The 19535-nt window shown below is 48.6% G+C and overlaps 1 protein-coding gene across 1 annotated transcript in view; it reads right to left on the minus strand.

Moving 5' to 3' along the window:
• The window catches only part of LOC126522639 (uncharacterized), a 62677-nt gene that overhangs the window by 8129 nt on the left and 35013 nt on the right, over positions 1 to 19535 (minus strand). The window contains exons 6-7 of the mRNA XM_055066515.2: positions 17891 to 17988; positions 5089 to 5174 (exon numbers count right to left, since the gene is read on the minus strand). Coding sequence (XP_054922490.1) covers positions 5089 to 5174; positions 17891 to 17988 — 184 coding nt within the window. The remainder of the gene's footprint in view (positions 1 to 5088; positions 5175 to 17890; positions 17989 to 19535) is intronic.

The raw sequence follows: 19535 nt of genomic DNA on the forward strand, positions 1-19535 counted from the left end.
CACAGTCATTATGAGCGCAAGTTGAAGCCAGTCAATCAGCCTCATTTCCGGTGATCCCTACGTGCGAAGGTATCCATTTGGCAACGAGAGATACTCCATGCAATGCAATTTTGTTGGCAGGGTCAGTAATGCTGCGCACAGCTGGACAATCAATGTAATACAGATTCAAACACATTAGGCGCATAGTAGAAGATAGATATCGGTCGGTAATTAGTAACTGTACTTCTATCAGCCAATTTATATATGAGTGGACCCGTCCCTCAGCGGAGGCCGACTGCGTCCTGCGAGCGCTTTTTGCCTTTGCTGCGGAATCGGGCGTTCTCTGGATGGTGTAACCGTGCGGGGATGCATTCCTCGGTAACTGGCCCTATAATCGTATCCCAACTGCCAAGCTCTTTTATTAAGGAGAAACCTCCTTCCTATCTAACTGGTTCCAGCGCGGGAAAACAATGTCCTGAAGAGAACTGTGGGGAATTCCTGTCTTCTTGAGGGATCCGAATAACACACTCCTTTCCGCGTTATACAGAGTACAGCACACAAGGTAATGTTCTATGTCACCGCACACACCACCCGTTGAACATAATGGAGACAACGCCAGGCCAGTCTTATACATCCACGCAGGGGTACGAGCAGAGCCCGTGCCAATGCGGAGCAGTAAAGTGGCTTGGTTTCTTTTGAGACCCTTGGTCACACATGGCTTGTGAGGTGAGCTCCACAAAGAGCTGAAGTGGCACGACACCGGTTCTCTTGTCCTCTTGAGGCACTTTTCTCAAAGGATTCCCAGACAGCGCTCTATGGGCGAGGCTGTCCGCCATCTCGTTGCCTATGATACACATGTGCGAGGGCACCCATTGGAATCGTATGGAGAAGCCTTTGATATGGAGATTGTGCACCGAGCGTAGGGAGCTTAGACATAAGGCATCAGTAGGGAACCCATGCTCTAACCTTTGAAGGGAAGATTTCGAATCTGTAAGAATGACAACAGGTTGAGGCGTACAAAACCGTAGCTTCTTTAGAGCTGCCTCAATGGCAACGCTTTCGGCCGTTGTGGAGGACACGACTGCAGTGAAGCGAACCGACCAATCATACTTCAAAAAGGGAATGTGAAAAGCAGCTGCACTAGGTCCTCTGACCTTGTCCACAGAGCCATCAGTGAAAATTTGAAGATGACGTGCATATTCAGTTTCAAGATGTTCCAGTACGAGCGAACGCGTTGCCGCCAAAGGAGAACTCCGCTTAGCACGAACGTGAGGAATTGTCAACGAACAATCGAGGCTTGCGAAAGACCAAGGTGGTTTCAACCTCTTAGTTCGACCTCTAGCGTCAAGACCCAGGTAACCAAGAGTATTAACGGCCAAGTACGCTCGGGACTCAGATCTCTTTCGAAGGCTCTGTAGAAGGGCTCGCCCGGCTATCGTCTGTTTGAGGCGGCCAATTTGCATCAATAACCTTTGTGAAGCGACTAGGCTAAGAGGCCTCGATAGAGACTCATAAAGTACTGCATTGTTAGGAGCAGTCTGCGGAACCCCAAGAGCCCTCCTTAGGCCCTTTCTGTGTAAAACCTCAAGTCGTTCCAGCTGTGATAGTGAGGGGGAAATTAAAGGGAGCTGGTACATTATTCGACTCGTCACTAGTGCATCGTGCAGCCTAATCATTGAAGAAGAATGATTTCCCCATTGCTCACTTGCAACTCTACGGATCACATTGAGATGCGGAGATAGTGATGTCACAACAGAGTCCACAGCTCGTCGCCACTGTAGACGGTAGTCAATAATGATGCCCAAAAAGCGCTTCTGCTTCAATTGACGAAGGCAAGATTGATCAAGGTCTATCTTCAGCCGCGCATACCGTCTTCCTCTACATGGAAACATGATGAAGCCAGATTTTTCCACCGAGAGAGTCAACCCAACACCTTGAAGGTAATTTTGAACTGAAAGCAATGCCTGTCGAGCTATCAGAGCTAAACGCTTGTGTTGATATCCGCTTAACCAAATACAAATGTCGTCCGCATATATCGACACATGGATATGCCTGCAATGTTTTTGCACTTCAGCGGGAAGACCAGCCATTACAACATTAAACAGCGTCGGGGAAAGAACACTTCCCTGAGGTACACCGCGCGATACCGCCCTTTCGGTGCTTATGGTACTTCCTAACCGCACTTGAATTTTACGATCACTGATAAGTGAGTGAATGAATCGCAGAAGATAGCCCTGTACGCTTATGGCCTGCAAGCTATTTAGTATTGAGCTCTGAAGGACGCTATCATAAGCCTTTGATACGTCTAGGAAAATAGCTAGTGTTGAGTGGCCGAAAGCTCTTTGATGTTCAATGTGGCTCATCAAGTCCAAGACGCTATCTTGCGCGCTTAAACCTGTGCGGAATCCAGTCATGCATGTTGGCAGAGCCCTTCTATCTTCGAGCCACCATGATAAACGCTTACTTGCCAGCTTCTCCATGAGCTTAGCCACACACGACATCAGTGATACAGGACGATACGAGGCCAAGTCTGTCATTTCTTTGCCGGGCTTCAGCACGGGGACAACACAAGCCACCTCCCATGAAGGAGGAACGTCGCCAATGTCCCAGACTCGATTGAGATAGCTTAGGAGCATCTTCCGGTGTTCTAGAGGTAGGTTCTGCATCATCTAGTTGGTAATGCCGTCAGGGCCTGGTGCACATCGACGCCGCAGGCTGCTTAGTACTGTCTGTAGCTCTCGAAGTGTGAACGGGGCGTCCATAACAGACGTAGATGTTGCAGGCAGAGCACATGGATGAATTCCTGAGCTTTCACGTATAAATGCATCAGCAAATTCCTCTGCCAAGCACGCGAGAGGTTTCTGCTTGAGCAGTGCAAGTGCTTCGAAAGGCTTACTAGGACGATAATCACCAGCAAGGCTACCAATGACTCGCCAAATTCTCGTCATCGGTGAAAAAACAGTCAAGCTAGCGCAGAAGGACGCCCACTGCGACCTACAGAGCCTGTTCGTATGACGTCGAATGGCAGAGTTAAGCCTGTTGAAGGTGGTCTTCAAGGATCTGTCATCCTTCTTCCGCATCAGTTGTCGCTCCGCCCTTCTGCGCGCTGCGCAAAGGTTCCTGAGTTTTAAATCCGGAGCCGGAAACTGGTTAGGCAACTTGACCGCCGTGGTAGCAGCCATCTTACCATAAATAATCCTGTCTATCACATCTCCAGAAACACTTGCAAGTTGCTCCCTGTATTTGTCCCAATTAACAACATGGCTCATTTTAGCGCCGCGCATATGAAAGTCGGCAGTAAACACTAAAATTGGAAAGTGATCACTTCCCATGCGGTCAGGTGCAGTTGACCACTTCACACGGACGTCAGGTGAATGCAAGGTTAGGTCTATAGATGTGGCTGAGGCTGGAGGCCGGAAGAAAGTGGGACTTCCGTCATTGGCCACGCACAGGTCCAAACTGTCGATAAGTTCTACAAGTTTGCGTCCGCGGGAGTCTGTGTTCCTGTCACCCCAGACAGAGTGAGGGGCGTTGAAGTCACCGCAGATAATTCGGGGCGCTGGGCAACGGTCACAAAGCTGCTGGAGAAACAAATCCATTGCTACCTTCTTCCGCGGAGACACGTATACGGATGCAACAGAAAGAGTTCGGAAGCCGAGCCGTATCTTCACAACCGCTACCTCAATACTATCGGTGAAAAGATCGGTGACGTTCACAGCCACATGAGGAATCTCTCTTCGTGTGTAAAGGGCGGCACTTCCAGCGGGAAATGACTTTATGCTGCAATTCTTTTGTGCGACATATCCAGTCAAAGATCTCCCCCTTGGTAGGCTAGCCTCCGAGAGGGCCAATACTGGAACAGAAGTTTCTTTCAAAAAATAATTTCAGTTCTGCTAATCGACTTTTAATCCCAGCGCAGTTCCACTGCATAATAAACGGCACTTTTCGGTGATTTTTAGTTGCACGAGGTTGAAGAAAACTAGCCATATTATAAGGTAAAGGTTGCTGCGAAGGCGGTAATCATGGACTCAAATGAAAGAACGAGCTGTAGAAAGTTCTTCAGGGTGCCAGTCTGCATCGCTTGAACATATGAGCGGAGGACTTCAAACAAAACTTGCAGGAGGTCGGACAGATCCCGGTTTTTGAGCTCCTTATTTTGCTGGACGCACTGCCTCACAACTTCAACAAAAAATGCGAACTGGGACCCACTCTTGGCCGCTGCAGCTGGTTTCGGCAAGGCAATGTCCTCCTTGTCTTCGAGTCTCACGCACTATGACAATTTGTTTAAGCGTAGCTGGCATTGGTGTTTGCGAAGAACGCTATTTTCACCCTTTTTAAGGTGCGGCCGCCGATATATGATCTGAGCTCTAGAATAAAATGTCATTTGTTCCTTCCGGCGATTCTATGTCGAAAGAAGGACTTTGCGTGACAACATGCGAAGGAGAGGCATTCGATATGCGCGTTTGCGACAATATAAATGTTTCCCGGCGAACCGAGGATTTATGCGCAAGGAGATCCCACGCCATGTTATGGACACGTGGTATAACACGTTTCCGAACATCGCCAGAGGCGTGCGGCCGAGCTGATTGCCGGCCCAGACTGTCAGGCAATACCAGCAGCAAAACCAGCAATACAATGCTAGCAGCATGCACCCTATATTTGACCAACAAATTAACAACACAGCGACATCATAATCTCCATTTGAAAGCTTTAAAAAGTGGTAAGCGCTGCTATGTCATATGCGCACAGTGCTCTGTAAGCTGCCACCTACAGGACTGTCAAAAACGCCACTCACGTGGATGTACCAAAATAACTAGGCCGTTTAGTGCCTCTCTATACAAATTAGGTATAATCAATACGTATAAATTTGAAATTATAATTACGTACGTTACCCGACTGTTGGCAAAACATCGCACAAATTTTGAGGGAGATAGTTGTAGCTAACACAGCGAGAGTTGCTTGGCATATGCCTGCAGGAAACTAATGTCCGCAAATCAAGCGAATGGCCCCAAACGCAAGCTTTTAAAACCTTCCGCCTACGGCAAACGATTTCGGGCCTGATGGCATTTACCTAAGGCTCACGAAAACAATGTAAAACATGACACTTACACTTCGTCGTTCCCTGTGTACGTCAGTTCAAAGATGCCGAAAGATCCAATGTCCATTGGAAAGGCATTGTGATAGTATTCTTGTTTCTGGAAAGAGAAAACCAGCGTTTTTAACTTCCTCTGTAAACGAAGAACCGTATGGTATAGCTCACAAAAAATGTCTGTGATGTATCAGATTTGGCACAGTGATAAAGTACAAACTTCCAACAGGGACATCGTCATAGCTTTCGAACGAGCAAACAAACAGGATTGCCCGGTGACGACCGTTACAAAATCCGTCACCGTACTATAATTAGTGAGGTAACTACTCATAATTTGTTTATATATCTTGCAAGTGACATATTTTGTGGGTAGCTACAACAAAATAAACATTACTCTGCCTGTATATGGGAACGATTGCCTTGATTTAGGAAAACGATAGCAATATTACAATAGAGCCGCATTAGGGCCATCGTCGAGCCCTCCCAAATTATACTGCCGCCTTTCCAATGAAAAATTCTTCCTCCATCGTACAACGTCGTATTCGTCCGCTTCAATATACCTGGTGTCTTTTTTTAAGATCATACACAATTTTTTTTTTAATCCGAGGACATCTAAGCACCTTTTATGAGTTGAAAATGCGAAAACATCCGTCCAATCGAACGCCGTTGAGCAGTCCTTCGTGTTATGAACTCTTCCTGGTAAAGTGAGCGCGTTTTGATTTGGTCTTAGCAAGGCGCACGTGCAGGTGAGAGCTTGTGAATGCAGGTGAGAGCTTGTTCGGGCAGGGAACGAGCGGATAACACAGGTTTCCGGGAGTGAGAGCGAGGATAATTGGCGTCGCGGTGATGCCCTCTCCCTTCACGCAACACCTGGCATGCTACTTAAAACCCCTTGATAATTTGAAAGTAGCGACACTCTCCTCCTCACGGCGCTTTCCTCCTCGATTCTCCTCGCCCGCCGGCTGCGCAGGGCGCGCTTTTCCTCCTGGGCTCCCGCGGACGGGCCGCAGGATTTTATGGAGGCGTGTTATTTTGGGCCAGTTGCGCGCCCCAGTGGGGTTGAAAATATTGAGAAATGCTAATAACAGCATCGATAATGCTGGAGGCAGCGTTTATGAGGAGGTTGGTTTTTTTCTTAAAGCCGTATGAACGGGGTATACCGATGTAAAGGGAGCTTTGAGCAGAGTTCTATACTCCGGACAATTTTTTCTGGCACATGATCAGATGCTTTATTTCGTGCGTCTGACCTAGTATTGCTTGTGACACATCCCTTTGTGTGTGGCTTATTAAGCGAAAGCCTTAGACCTCTGTTTCAAGGTCCCGTTGTGTGCTACAAAACATATCACGTGACCGAAGGAAGGCGGGAAGCGAACCAAAGCATGTGCAGCCGCGTATAATAGATGATTAATGATTAGCAAAATAATGATTGATTAGTGATTGGATTAAGATGAATTCGGGTGTCTTAAGGAGGATTAATGTGGATTAAAGTCGATGAAGGTGCATTAGGGTGAATGAAGGTGGATTAAGGTGCATAAAGGACTAGGTAGGATTAAGGTCGATGAAGGTGCGTTGAGGTGCATTAAGGACGATTATAGTGGATTAGAGTGGATTAAAGTGCATGAAGAAGGCTAAGGGTGGATTGAGGTGGATTAAGGTGCATTAAGGAGGATTATGGTGGGCTAGGGTGAATTAAATTGAATGAAGCAGGATTAGGGAGGACTAAGGTAGATGAATGTGGATTCGGTTGGAATAAGGTGCATTAAGGACGATTATAGTGGATTAGGGTGGATTAAAGTGAATGGGGAAGCATTAGGGTTGATTAAGGAGAATTAAAAAGCATTAGGGAGGGTTATAGTAGATTAAGGTCAATGAAGGTGAATTAGGGTGCATTAAGGAGGACTTTCGTGGATTATGGTGGATTAAAGTGAATGAAGGAGGATTAAGGTGGATGAATGTGGATTACTGTGCATTAGTAGGATTATGGTAGACTAATCGGTCTTAATACTCAATGAACCCTAATTCACCTTAGTCCACCCTAATCCGACTTAATGCTCCTTCATCCACCTTAATCCAGCTTAATACTCCAAATCCACCTTAATACAACCTAATCAACCTACATCGCCTCTAATAGACCTTAGCCTACCCTATACGGTCTTAATCCTCCGTCATCAACCCTAATCAATTATAATCCGCCCTAATCCTCCTTCATCCACCTTAATACTTATTAATGCGTCTTAATCCAACGTAATCCTGCTTAATACTCCCAATCTACCGTAATACACCTTAATCCACCTCTATCAGACCTAATCCAGCTCCATGGTCCCTAATCCATCCTAATCGGCCTTAATCCTCCTTTATCAACCCTAATTCACCTTAATCCACATTAATCGACCTTAATCTCTCTTTATCCACCTTAATCCTCCCTAATCATTCTTCATGCACCCTAATCCACCCTAATCGGTCTTAATACCCTTTGATCAACCCTTCACCTTAATTCACCATAATCCGCCTTAATCCTCCTCCACCCACCTTAATCTTTATTCATGCATCTTAACCCTTCTTAATGCACTCTGGTCCACCTTAATCTTCTTTAATACACTCTAATCAACCTCAATCCTCCCTAATCCACCTTATGTCAATCACTAATGATTCATTAATTAACTTGGGTAATCAATACAGGGGAGGACATGCTTTGGGTAACCTCTGGCCTTCCTTGGGTCACGTGATACTTCCAGTTTACAACGCGACCTTGAAACATAGAGATCAAAAAGCTTTCGCCTTAAAAAAAAAACTGAATGTCGACTAGCTAACGCTCATCACCTGCAATACCACGGGTATACTTGTCACTAATTCTTTTCAGGGCGCAAAGCAGAATCTATAATGCTACACTTCCGACTGAATAACAACAGTTAGCGACGTGCGAGCTGATGGAGCCTCCCTAGAATATTAAGCATACTGAGTACAACCGCAACAACAACGCTGGTGAGCAGGCCGGAAGAATGAAAAACAAATGCAGCATTACGGCATGCTTTGCTACGAGCTGTAAGAAAGACGCCTCAGCTCGCAAACAACGCTGTTCTTTGTCGGAACGAAGTTCTTTCGGTCAATGTCATGCAGCCACTGCTTCCTGCGCAATCCGTCACGCTTTCCTTGTGGTATCATAAAAACTGCATAACAATCTTCAGGCTTCTTGCTGCAGTTATATGCGCAACAGCCCAGCATAGCGCTAGCACATAGAGCCGGAAACACAGCGTGCAACGTTCGCTACGCCGAGCTATAGCGCCGAGCCAGCCGTGCTGAGGAGGAAAATGGCGCGAACGAAAAAGAAAAACACTAGCAAAACTCAAGATCCGCGCGTTTCCAAGGGCAACGGCAGGGAGACCAATCGTCGTGAAGAAAAACGGGGGCCGAACTGGTTGCCGCGGGGGAACGCGCAAGGGGCGAGGAGGAGGCGAGGAGGTCGCGCGGCGGCGGCAGCGTTCAAAGAGTGTCGCTACTTTCAAATTATCAAGGGACTTTAGTGCTGCTGCGATAGCAGCTCCCCCTTTTGCCAGCTCTGCTCTGTCGAGGCTCGCTCGTGATGTGACGTCACAGCCAATGGTAACTCCGTCGAGGCGCGCTCGTGACGTGGCGTCGCAGCCAATGAGAATTTAGGTGCCGTTTCGCTGCTACAGACGCGGAGCGCCGGCCCTTTCGCTCAGTGAGGCATTTCACGCTTTCGAATAAAAAATTGTGTGCAGTATGTAGCAGAATTCCAATACTCGAACAGGATTTCTTGAAAAGGCGGGCATTATCTGCATGAGAAACCAAATCTGCAGTCGAACAACCTAAAAAGTTAATCGATTAAGTTTTTAACTAATTACGTCACATATCGCAATTTGCGCATAGTAGCCGCTGAGGTTGCAGGACCTATCCATTACAAAGGAATTATCTCGATTACACCTGCTTCGATAAACGCGCTGTCAAACTAGCGGTGAAAAATGCACGGTTGTTTCACTTACTTTGTTTCTATAGATTGCCGTTTTGCGCACTGAAGTAAATAACTGGAACACCAAAGTATTTCATCGCACACTTTGGAAATTAGTTTCGCGAAACTGCAGCCATCATGAGAATTGATTTCAAGTGGATCATCGCCTTGCGAAATCTCCGTCACTTGCACATATGACAATTAGTAAATTGCAATATGTGTGTTAATTAGTTAAATAATTTAGTTGTAAAGTTTTGCCAATTAGTAGAATATGCATTTCAATTCGACCTGTTTGGAGATATATATGCGCCATCAAACTCGCCGCAAAAATGCTCGATTTTTCGACTTACTTTTTCAACAAAACGAGCTTTTGTGCATTGCAGCACAAAAGTAACTGACCCGCCGTGGTTGCTCAGTGGCTATGGTGTGAGGCTGCTGAGCACGAGGTCGCGGGATCGAATCCCGGCCGCGGCGGCCACATTTCGATGGGGGCGAAATGCGAAAACACCCGTGTGCTTAGATTTAGGTGCACGTTAAATAACCCCAGGTGGTCGAAATTTCTGGAGTCCCCTACTACGGCGTGCCTTATAATCAGAAAGTGGTTTTGGCACGTAAAACCCCATAATTTAACAAAAGTAACTGGAGCGCCAATGTATTTCGTCCCACACTCCGGGAAATAATATTTAGAAGCTGATGGATGGATGGATGGATGGATGAATGGATGGATGGATGGATGGATGAATAACTTTCTTGAGGTCCGTCAGTGGGCGCGATTGGGGCGCAGTTGGCCGCTTCCACGTCGGGACAGAGATGTCATGCGCCTCCACCGCGTTGCGGGCCCGATGGACAGCCCAGAGCTGTGCTTCAAGGTCTGAGCTGCGTAGAGCTCGGTCCCATTCTTCCTCGGTGGTCCTTGCCCCCGGTGCCAGGGGGCAACCTCAGAGCATGTGAGCAAGGCTAGCTATATCCTTACAGTAGCGACACGCATTGTGAGGGTGCGCGTCCGGAAATATTTTGTGCAGGAAGGCCGGGCGTGGGTAGGTGCCCGTCTAAAGCCGCCTCTACGTGACTACTTGTGCTTTATTGAGTGCTTTGTGCGGTAGCGGCATGGTTCTCTTGGCTAACTTATAATGCTGGATGAGAGCGTTGTAAGTGACGAGGGGGTCGCGCTCGCTCCCCCATCCTGCCGAGAGGGAGTCCGGGCTCCCACGGTGAGCTAGTTCTCGTGCGGCCTCATGTGCCGTCTCGTGGAGGTTAGGGAACGTCCCCCTCCTCCCTAAAGGTCCCATGTGCGCCGGGAACCAATTGACAGTGTGGGGTGAGGCGATGAGTAGCAAGAATTCTGCCGCCGGTCGAGGATATGCTCCCTGTTCCGAAGGACAGAATTGTCCTCTTGGAGTCGCAGTATGCCAAGCTTTTATCGTCTTCTAGGAGTGCAAGGCTGATGGCCGCCTGCTCGGCAACCTCAGGACTATCAGTGCTGACCGTGCACGCGTTGATTACTGTGCCATCTTTGTTGACCGCCGCTGCTACATAGGCTCATCTGCCAGGATATTTGGCTGCGTCCGTAAAGCAGGAAGTTTTTCCGGAGGCTGCTGCCTGTCGGAGGAGTGCTTTGGCTCGAGCAAGTCTTCTGTCGATGTTGTGCTCTGGGTTCATATTCCTGGGCAGATGGGCTGCCCTGATCTTTTTCCTCTGGTCGGGTGTTAGCCTGTGGCTCGATCTCCTGAGGCGCGACGCCTATTTCTCGTGGGATCCACCAGCCCGCAGGTGTGCCGGACAGCCTGGTGATCTGTGCCCGTTCCTGTGCCTCCGCAATCTCGCTCACCGTTTGTACATGCCTAATGCGTCCAGTGCATCCGTGCTCGTGTGCATGGGTAGACCCATGGCTCTCTTGGCGAACTTACGCAGGAGCGTTTCAAGCTTCTCTCTCCATTTTGGACCAATTGTGCATGGCCACGATGTACACGAAGTGACTGATTACGAAAGCCCGTGCCAGTCTAAGCCGGTTGTCCTCCTTGAGCCCGTGGTGCCGGTTGGCCACTCGTCTCAGCAGGCGTGTGGCATTCTCGGCCTTCGTGGTGAGCTTAGCGACTGCGATGGTGTTCGAGCCGTTCGCCTTTATTGTCATGCCCAACATCTTGATGTGACCGACCACCGGAATCGTGTTGCCTTCAGCGGTGTACAGGTGGACGCATGGGTCGGCGCCTGCGTCCCATCCCATCGGTTTGCGCCATCGTCTCTTGGGTCTATATAGCAGCAGCTCAGACTTGCTCGGCGAGCAAGGCAGGCCTGTTGGTTTGAGATACTCCTCAGTAGTTCTGATCACATTTTATAAAGTGTGCTCGATCTGTCCTTCGCTCCCTTTTGCCACCCACATGATCACGTTATCTGCATAGATGGTATGTTGGAGGTTCTCGATTCGATTCAGTTGCCTGGACAGTCCTATCATGGCCAGGTTGAAGAGGGTAGGGGATATCACCGAGCCCTGCGGAGTACCCCTGCCGCCCAGTGCGACTGGCTCCGACTGCAGGGACCCGGCTCGTAGCGAGGCCTGCCTTCCCCTCAGGAAGTCACGGATGTAGTCATGGAGACGTTGACCAAGTCCGAGTGTTGATATTTGTTGTAGAATGAAGGAGCGCCGTATGTTATCAAAGGCCTTTTCTAGGTCTAGGCCTCGGATGGCCTTGATGCTTCTTGTTGTGCTGTCTAGTATCTGGCTTTTGAGCAGCTTAAAAGCGTCTTGCGTCGCCAGCCCCTGATGAAAGCCAATGATGTTGTGAGGATATATCTCGTTCTCTTCCAAGTAAGGTTTCATACGGTTCGGTTAAGCACCGCACGCTCCATGGTCTCACCCCCGCACGACGTAAGGGAGATTGGACGCAGATTGTCGATGCTGAGAGGTTTGCTGGATTGTGGTATTACGACCGTTTTGGCCGTCTTCCATTCTATGGGACCTTTGCCTGAACGCCACGTCTCATTAAATATCGCAGTGAGCTGTTCCGCGCCGCTCTCGTCCAGATTGTGGAGGGCCTTGTTGGTGATGTCATCCGGCACCGTTGCGGATCGGCTGTTGAGATCTCTGAGCGCTTGTATGATTTCTTTCTTGGTTAAGTCGGCATCAAGCTCCGCGTTAGTTCGACCCGAGTATTGGGAGGTCGCGTCCTCGGTAGCTGCCACATCCGCCACGGGGAGGTACTTGGCCGTCAGTCTTGTTACGAGCTCGTCCGGTGTTTCGGTCTTGCATGCCTCGTATAGCAGCTTGCACATCACGTCTTCCGCGAGGTCTTGGTGTTCGCGCCGTCCAAGAGGTGTTTCAGAAAGTTCCAAGCGCCGCCTTTGCGTACCTGCCCGTCAGTCATGTTGCAGATCTCGTCCCATTGCTGCCTAGCTAGTGTGGAGCAGTGCTGTTCAATGCTCCGGTTTAGCTCCGCAATCTTCTTCCGCAGCAGACGGTTCAGGCGTTGCCGTTTCCATCCTAACAGTAACGATTGCTTGGCTTCTAGCATGTGGGTGAGTCTACTGTCCACCTTCTCAGTTTCCAGGTCGGTGGTGATCGTTCGCATTGCTGCCTCGAGATCCGTCTGAAGCTGCGTCATCCACTCGTGTAGGGATGCGCTCGCGTCTTCCGCGGACCTACCTGTCCTCAGCTCTCTGAACTTGTCCTAGTCCACTAGCTTGAATTACTTTTCCTCGGTCCTGTGCAAGCCTACCGTCGTTCGTCATGTAGTTGTCGCTGCCCAGATCCACCCCTGTTTTGGACCACGACGCTTGGGTAATGTTCTTGGTGAAGGCATGCAAGGTCGGGCGTGTTGTCCCTGCTGGTGGAAGTTACCCGTCTTGTTCGTTGTGTCGGGTCGGTTATGAGCTCGATGCCTGCCTCTACACTCTCTTCCCGTAGATCATTGCCCTTAGGTGTACTCTGCACCTATCCCCACGTCGGGTGCGGGGCATTAAAGTCTCCCGCCACAAGCAGGGGGTTACTGCCTGCCAGGTGCGTGGCCTTGGTTAGGAAAGCCTGAAACCTCTGCCTGTGCTGTTTTGGGCTGCTGTATTCGTTGAGGATGAACGTTGGCTTGCAGCGTTTCCACTTGCCTGCTATCTCTACCATCAGATATTCGATGTTATTCGACGGTATGTGGATACCACGCTGTAAAAAAGTGAGCTTGTCCCGTACCAGAATGGCGACGCCCCTACCGTCGGAATGCTTGGCCAGGGTACGATAGCCCTGGATATTAATGTGCTCGGTGAGCGTCGCTTGCAGCAGGATCACGCTAGGTTTCATTTCGTGTGTCCTGAGGTACTGCTGTAGCGTTTGTGCCTTGCCTCCCAGTCCCCGACAGCGGAACTGTCGAGGACTGGGAGTTTATTCCAAACGACTAACCCCTAACGACTTCATACTATGAAGTCGCTAGGGGGTTCTGCCATCATGAGGAGTTCTAAGCATGCTGGTGTGACTGCCTGGCATTACTCGGTCCGTTGGTTCACTGGTCGTTATCCTGGAGAAGCTGGTTGCTCGGGGTCCTAGTGCAGGGGCCACGTCTAGGAACACCTGAATCTTTATGCAGCGTTAGTTGTATCTTTCTTCCATAGCCGCCATGTTGGTTTGGAGACTGTTCATGTTTGTGTGTAGGTTGGCTACATTTGTTTCCAGACGAGCGATATCGGATTGCATGCCGGCTACCGACTCCGTTAGCTGCTTGACACTGAGCGCACTCAGCATCTCGCGGATCTCGGAGCCAGCGCGCCCGGCCGCCGTCGATTCTTGTTCGCCATTGAGAGCCCTGCGTTTGGTGGGCCTGATGTCATCCTGTGATATCATTTCAAGTGGATACATCTTGCGAGCTAACCTACAATTCGTAAATTGCAATACAAGCCCTAATGCAATTCATTAAGAAGTTCATTTGTGCATGTTCGTCACTTAGTTGAATATATTTTTCGATTTCTTGTTATATTATCGCCCGCCACTTCGAGTAATCTAGCTGAAGAAGAAAAGTCGTGCTATCTGCCACAGGCGATTTTTAAAATTCTGTAAAGGTTTTTAAAAATCTGTGGGGCCGCAATGTTCATGTGGGGAAGGATTACCAGCAATGCAGGAAGAAAATGGGGAATTCGAGCTTTGTTCTTGGTTTCACAGTCAAAGTCTACATTACAATCTACGACTTTTGATTGTATTAGAAAATTCAGTTTGTCGTAGCCTAGTCATGTAGAAGCTTTAACTTTTATGCTGCAACCAGTGTGTTTCTTTATATACAGTTCGTTTTACATGTGTCTATCACACAGAATTCTTTCAGCAGCTTTTCCTTTCCTTTTTACACAACTTCTGATCTTTCTTTCAGCGACAATTTATTTAAAGTTCTTGGAAACCTAGGCCGCTATCTGGTACACGTTCGAAAAGCCGACGTTCGATTTCGCCTCACGCGATTGGACTAGATTGGCGTAGGCCGCGATATCGGCGCAGCCTGGACAATCGCGCGAGGCGAAATCGAACGTCGGCTTTTCGAACGTGTGCAAGATAGCGGCCCTAGTCATACAGCAGCCATTCATTCTTAGAAAGCTTGTTTGCAACCGTGCTACGAATATGTTGAGAGGCTATTCATTGAGTTCTTTTGGCTATTAGTGATCTGATGTTTAAAACTAATCCTGCTTTTCCATGATTGCTGCCTTTTTTCTTTAGTCTGTACAAGCGTGGCCCCAATTATACCGAAATAAATGCTCCTGATATAAATATATGTGTATGCGTTCGACTATACTATATTCGATTCTATATTCGATACTTACATTTCGTAAAAGGATTGTCCCCGCAGACATCTCGTATTCTATTCGTATTCAAAAAATTTGGTATTCGCCCACCTCTAGTCCGAAATTAATATACCTCACTAACTCACCGTCTTCAGAGAGAGAGAGAGAGAGGAAAGGGGAAAGGCAGGGAGGTTAACCAGAGAAAAAGATCCGGTTCGCTACCCTACGCTGGGGAGAGAGGGGAGGGGGAGGTAAAGAGGTAACAAAGTAGAGATAAGGAAAGGAGGGAGCATAGACACACAATCACAATCGGTCACTGTCACCGAATACTGTCATCGCACAGCACAGTGACACTTGAAGCACTGTCAACATCTGTTCAGGCTACAGCCGCCTGTCCAATTCTGTCGCCCTCAAAAACCGCAACAGTGCACTCGTCGCCCTCTGCTGCGAAGGCTTATGACGGCGGTATTTTAAAATAAGTTCCTCTGTGAGAGGTCTTTGGTCGAAGCGCGCTATCGCGGTTGCGAGTGATTGTCTCTGTAAATTATATCGAGGACAGTCACAAAGAAGGTGTTGAAAAGTCTCCTCGTCACCACAGTCCTCACACGAGGCGTCGTCGGCCCATCCAATTCGGTAAGCGAAAGACTTGGTGAAAGCCACCTCTAGCCATAGTCGACAAAGCAGGGTAGCTTCGCGACGGCAGAGTCCAGGTGGAATACAAAGGCGTAGAGAGGAGTCAAGATTGTGGAGTCGGTAGTCGTGAAAACTTCCAGCGTTCCACAAGGATAACGTGATGTCACGGCTGGTCATTCGAAGTTTTCGAGCGGCATCTGTCCTTGATAACGGTATCGGCTCTTCTTCGTCCCCTTGAAGAGCCGACCGAGCAGCGTTATCAGCGTGTTCGTTCCCTATGACTCCACAGTGACTCGGAAGCCATTGAAATGTCACGTGGTGTCCTCTCTCAGTTAAGGTATGAATGAGTTCTCTAATCTCAAATACCAGTTGTTCGTGTGGTCCGCGCCGCAGGGCCGATAGCAGAGATTGCAGTGCAGCCTTCGAGTCACTGAATATTGACCATCTTCGAGGTTGTTCTTGGCTGACGAGACGAAGTGCAGCGCGAAGGGCTGCAAGTTCCGCGGCCATCGGTGTCGTTGGGTGACATGTCTTGAAACTGATGGTGGTGGCTTTCGCTGGGAAGACCACGGCTCCAGAGGAACACTGGGGAGTTGCTGATCCATCAGTATAAATATGTACGTGTTCGGCGTACCTCTCGTGCAAAAGGAGCAGAGTTAGTTGTTTAAGAGCAGGTGATGACAGCTCAGATTTTTTCCTGATTCCTGGTACGGTGAGGTGTACTGCGGGTCGAGCCGTCTTCCGTCTTCAATTTGTAATTGCAGTACGGGCCGTGAAGTAATTAGCTAAAAACAAAAGTTTGCATTATGCATTTCCATTTATTGCGCAAGCAGCCCCTTCGTGCAATCCAATTGAAGAATAATTATTTTATCTGCTAGTGGCAATTTTTTAAAAATGTGTGTATAGTCTAATGAAAAGCGCATAACCTTACCAAAAAAAAAAAAAAGCAGCCGTTGCCATGACGTAGTCAAGCCGCCTTGCTAGCCCGTTGTTGATCAGAACTTTATCTGAATGCCATTGCACGTGAGCTCGCACATAACGACATACACAAAGTTTAAAGCGCAATAATAAACACGTCTAAACACTAGTGTTTGAAGGAATGACTGTTCTCTGCCTGGACGAACAACTATGACAAGCCAAGCCAATGTTTCATTCTGTCCGTTACACTAAACAGTAGTAAACTAAACAGGAACATCTTTACGCATAGAACCTGGCATGCGTGCTCGCACTTAACAAATGATCTCAACTATAAAATACAAACAGATGCGTCTGAACGCAATGTATTGAAGAATGAACATTTATACGTTCCAACTGCAGTTAGTACTTTGTACTTTAAGAGTTCCGTTTCGCATGAATCCCTGAAGCGCGTTGATCTTTAGTAACGTTCGGTATATGGGAGCACAAATACCTTCCCACGGATTTGAACTCCGAGAAAATGCGGCTTGTAGTGCACGATTAAAGGGGCCCTGAACCACTTTTTATCGAGGTGGGGAAAGGCATTTGAAGGAAAATAGGCTATTTCAGAAACACTTTGCCTCAGGAAGTACTTCAATGCGTTCAGCAGAAGCGGAGTTATTGGCAATCAAACACTGCCACCGCTGTGCTCCCGTTCCTTGTTCAATGCCTTGCACTGCGAAGGCTACAGCGCAGAGGGGCGTGCCCACAACGCCCCGCCTTCTAAATGTCACCGTGGCGCGCAGTTCAACTTTCATTCTGGATGTTAACGTGGACGTCATGACTTCAGCATTTGGTGCCTACGGCGCGCTCTAAACATAAGCCAAACGAGGTTTCCCTCAGTGACCCACAGTGCGCTTAGCCAGTGGACTCGTGGCGGCACCCCGCGGCGGCCACGGTATCTACGCCATGTAGCCAACTGCAGCTTGATGTCAGCTATCAGCCAATAGCAGCCGTCTAAGGGAATGACGAAATAAAGCGTCCAGAAGAGGGTGAGGGCAGGGCCTTCTGTTGAAAAGGGAGAGTTTGAGAGAAAGGGTGACTTCGCGATCCGCTTGCGAGCTCCACGCACCGCGTGCGACAGCAAAACTTGGCTGAGATGATCGCAGTAGCGTATACTACCCGCGGGCTGTGTTATTTCACCAAGTCCGACGGGTGATTCAGGGACCCTCTAAAGTTGTGGGATGGGCAGCGGATCTCCGCCTGCCTCATTGCTGTACACATTAGCAATATGGAATAAAGATTGTTTTTACACGTAACAACTGCTTTTGAATTATTTTCAAGCTACCGCGTGGGCCCGACATTATATATATACTTAATTCTCCTTAGCTTATATACCTCATTCCTATATTTTCAATTTGTCCATTATTCATGCATACTTCAGCACCATCACGAAACCATGCTACCGACTTCGGTATCGCCTTCACGCAAACACACGCACACGCACGCACACACGCATACATACACACAGACAGACAGACAGATTTCATTTACACAGATTCCTGAAAGAGTAAGGTCCTACTTACCAGGCCGTCTTGCGGGAACTTCCCCAATTCATCGCTAATATCAACGGCTAAAAGGTAATGGGACCCAGGGCTTATCTTGAAGTGCCATTTGTCCGCCGCTGGAACGACGAAGATAACAAGAGACTGATCAAATGCTCTGTGCGCTCCAGCAAAAAAAAAAAAAAAAAAAAAAAAAACACGCACGTCACAAATCACACGGCTCTCTCTAATGCACCATGGTGTCATAACGCGGCCATCTCGTGGGTACCGATACCGAAACTTCAAGAGAAGTATTAGAGCAAATTATTATTCCAATAGCAATTTTATGGACACTTCAGGCGCATTTCTGCCGTCGACGTCGCCTTGCGGTTCCTTATAAAGTCCAAGGACGATAAAATCGTCGCCGCGCGCCCTGTGCTGTATGTGCCAGTGAAAGCGTGCGAGGGTGAGCTGGCGATCGCGGCTCAATCTCGCGCACGCAACGGACGAAAGCGGGAGGAAGCGCGCCGCCTTCCGTCGCGCGACAGGCCTCGAGGGAAGGGTAGGGAGGGGTACCAGTTCTACTCCGAGCGGCCCTGGTGGCCACGCGCGCGCGGCTGGGCCGCTGAATCTTGAAAGCCATCTGCGACGGGTACAGAGTCCGCGCTGCGCTTTGTTTGGCGACCTAGTTCGCGTTGACGCGAGCGGCTGCACGAAGGTCAATTCGCTTGCTGCTACCGCCGCGTTTCCTCACTGCAGCGTTTTGACAATGAGTTTACGCGGACATCGAGTAAGACGTGTTCATGTGCTCATGCGAACATGCGATCATGGTAAAGGCGATCGATTGCTGTCGCAATCGATCGCCTTTCGGCCGAAACTGCGGTTTTTCTAGGGCACTGTGACGCTTGCCAGTATATTTTCCTTAGGTTCAGAGGGTTTTACGTTCACTTAACGCAAAACAAAGCGAGTAGACGATCACGTCATGTCAGTACTGATTTTAGGCAAGGCTATTAGACGCACTAGTAGGTTACCGAGTTCTTGATTTATGTTGCAAGCCCTCCTTTTAGCGACTACGTCGTGCAGGGAATGACTTAATGTTGAGCAAGTTGATAGGTATGCATGTTACTAAAAGGTCGTTGCGTCAAGCAGAGAATAATTGAGCACAGGCCTGTCAAATTTCATAGTTAACTGTATAATATCATATTCACCTAACACAACTCAATTTGCAGACAATACGCCGTGGTTGCTCAGTGGCTAGGGTGTTGGGCTGCTGAGCACGAGGTCGCGGGATCGAATCCCGGCCACGGCGGCCGGATTTTGATGGGGGCGAAATGCGAAAACACCCGTGTACTTAGGTTTAGGTGCACGTTAAAGAACCCCAGATGGTCGAACTTTCCGAAGAAAGTAGTTTTGGCATGTAAAGCCCCATATTTTTTTATTTGCAGACATAAATGCCTTCTGCTCCGCATTGTTACCACTTACCTCAGGCGTACCCTTAGGCAATGCACTTCGCCCCAGTCTGTTCTTAACGCATGCCATTCGGCATAACTTCAGTTATAGATCCCAGTGTCCACATTTGGTTATTCGTAAATGACTGCGTCATATTTCGAAAGGTGGCGTGCGGTGAAAATCACACCCGTTCGAATAACGGTCTTGAAGATATTTATGAATGGTATTCAAAATGGTA

Source organism: Dermacentor andersoni, chromosome 6, assembly GCF_023375885.2.
Source record: "Dermacentor andersoni chromosome 6, qqDerAnde1_hic_scaffold, whole genome shotgun sequence".
NCBI classification, from domain to species: Eukaryota; Metazoa; Arthropoda; class Arachnida; order Ixodida; family Ixodidae; genus Dermacentor; species Dermacentor andersoni.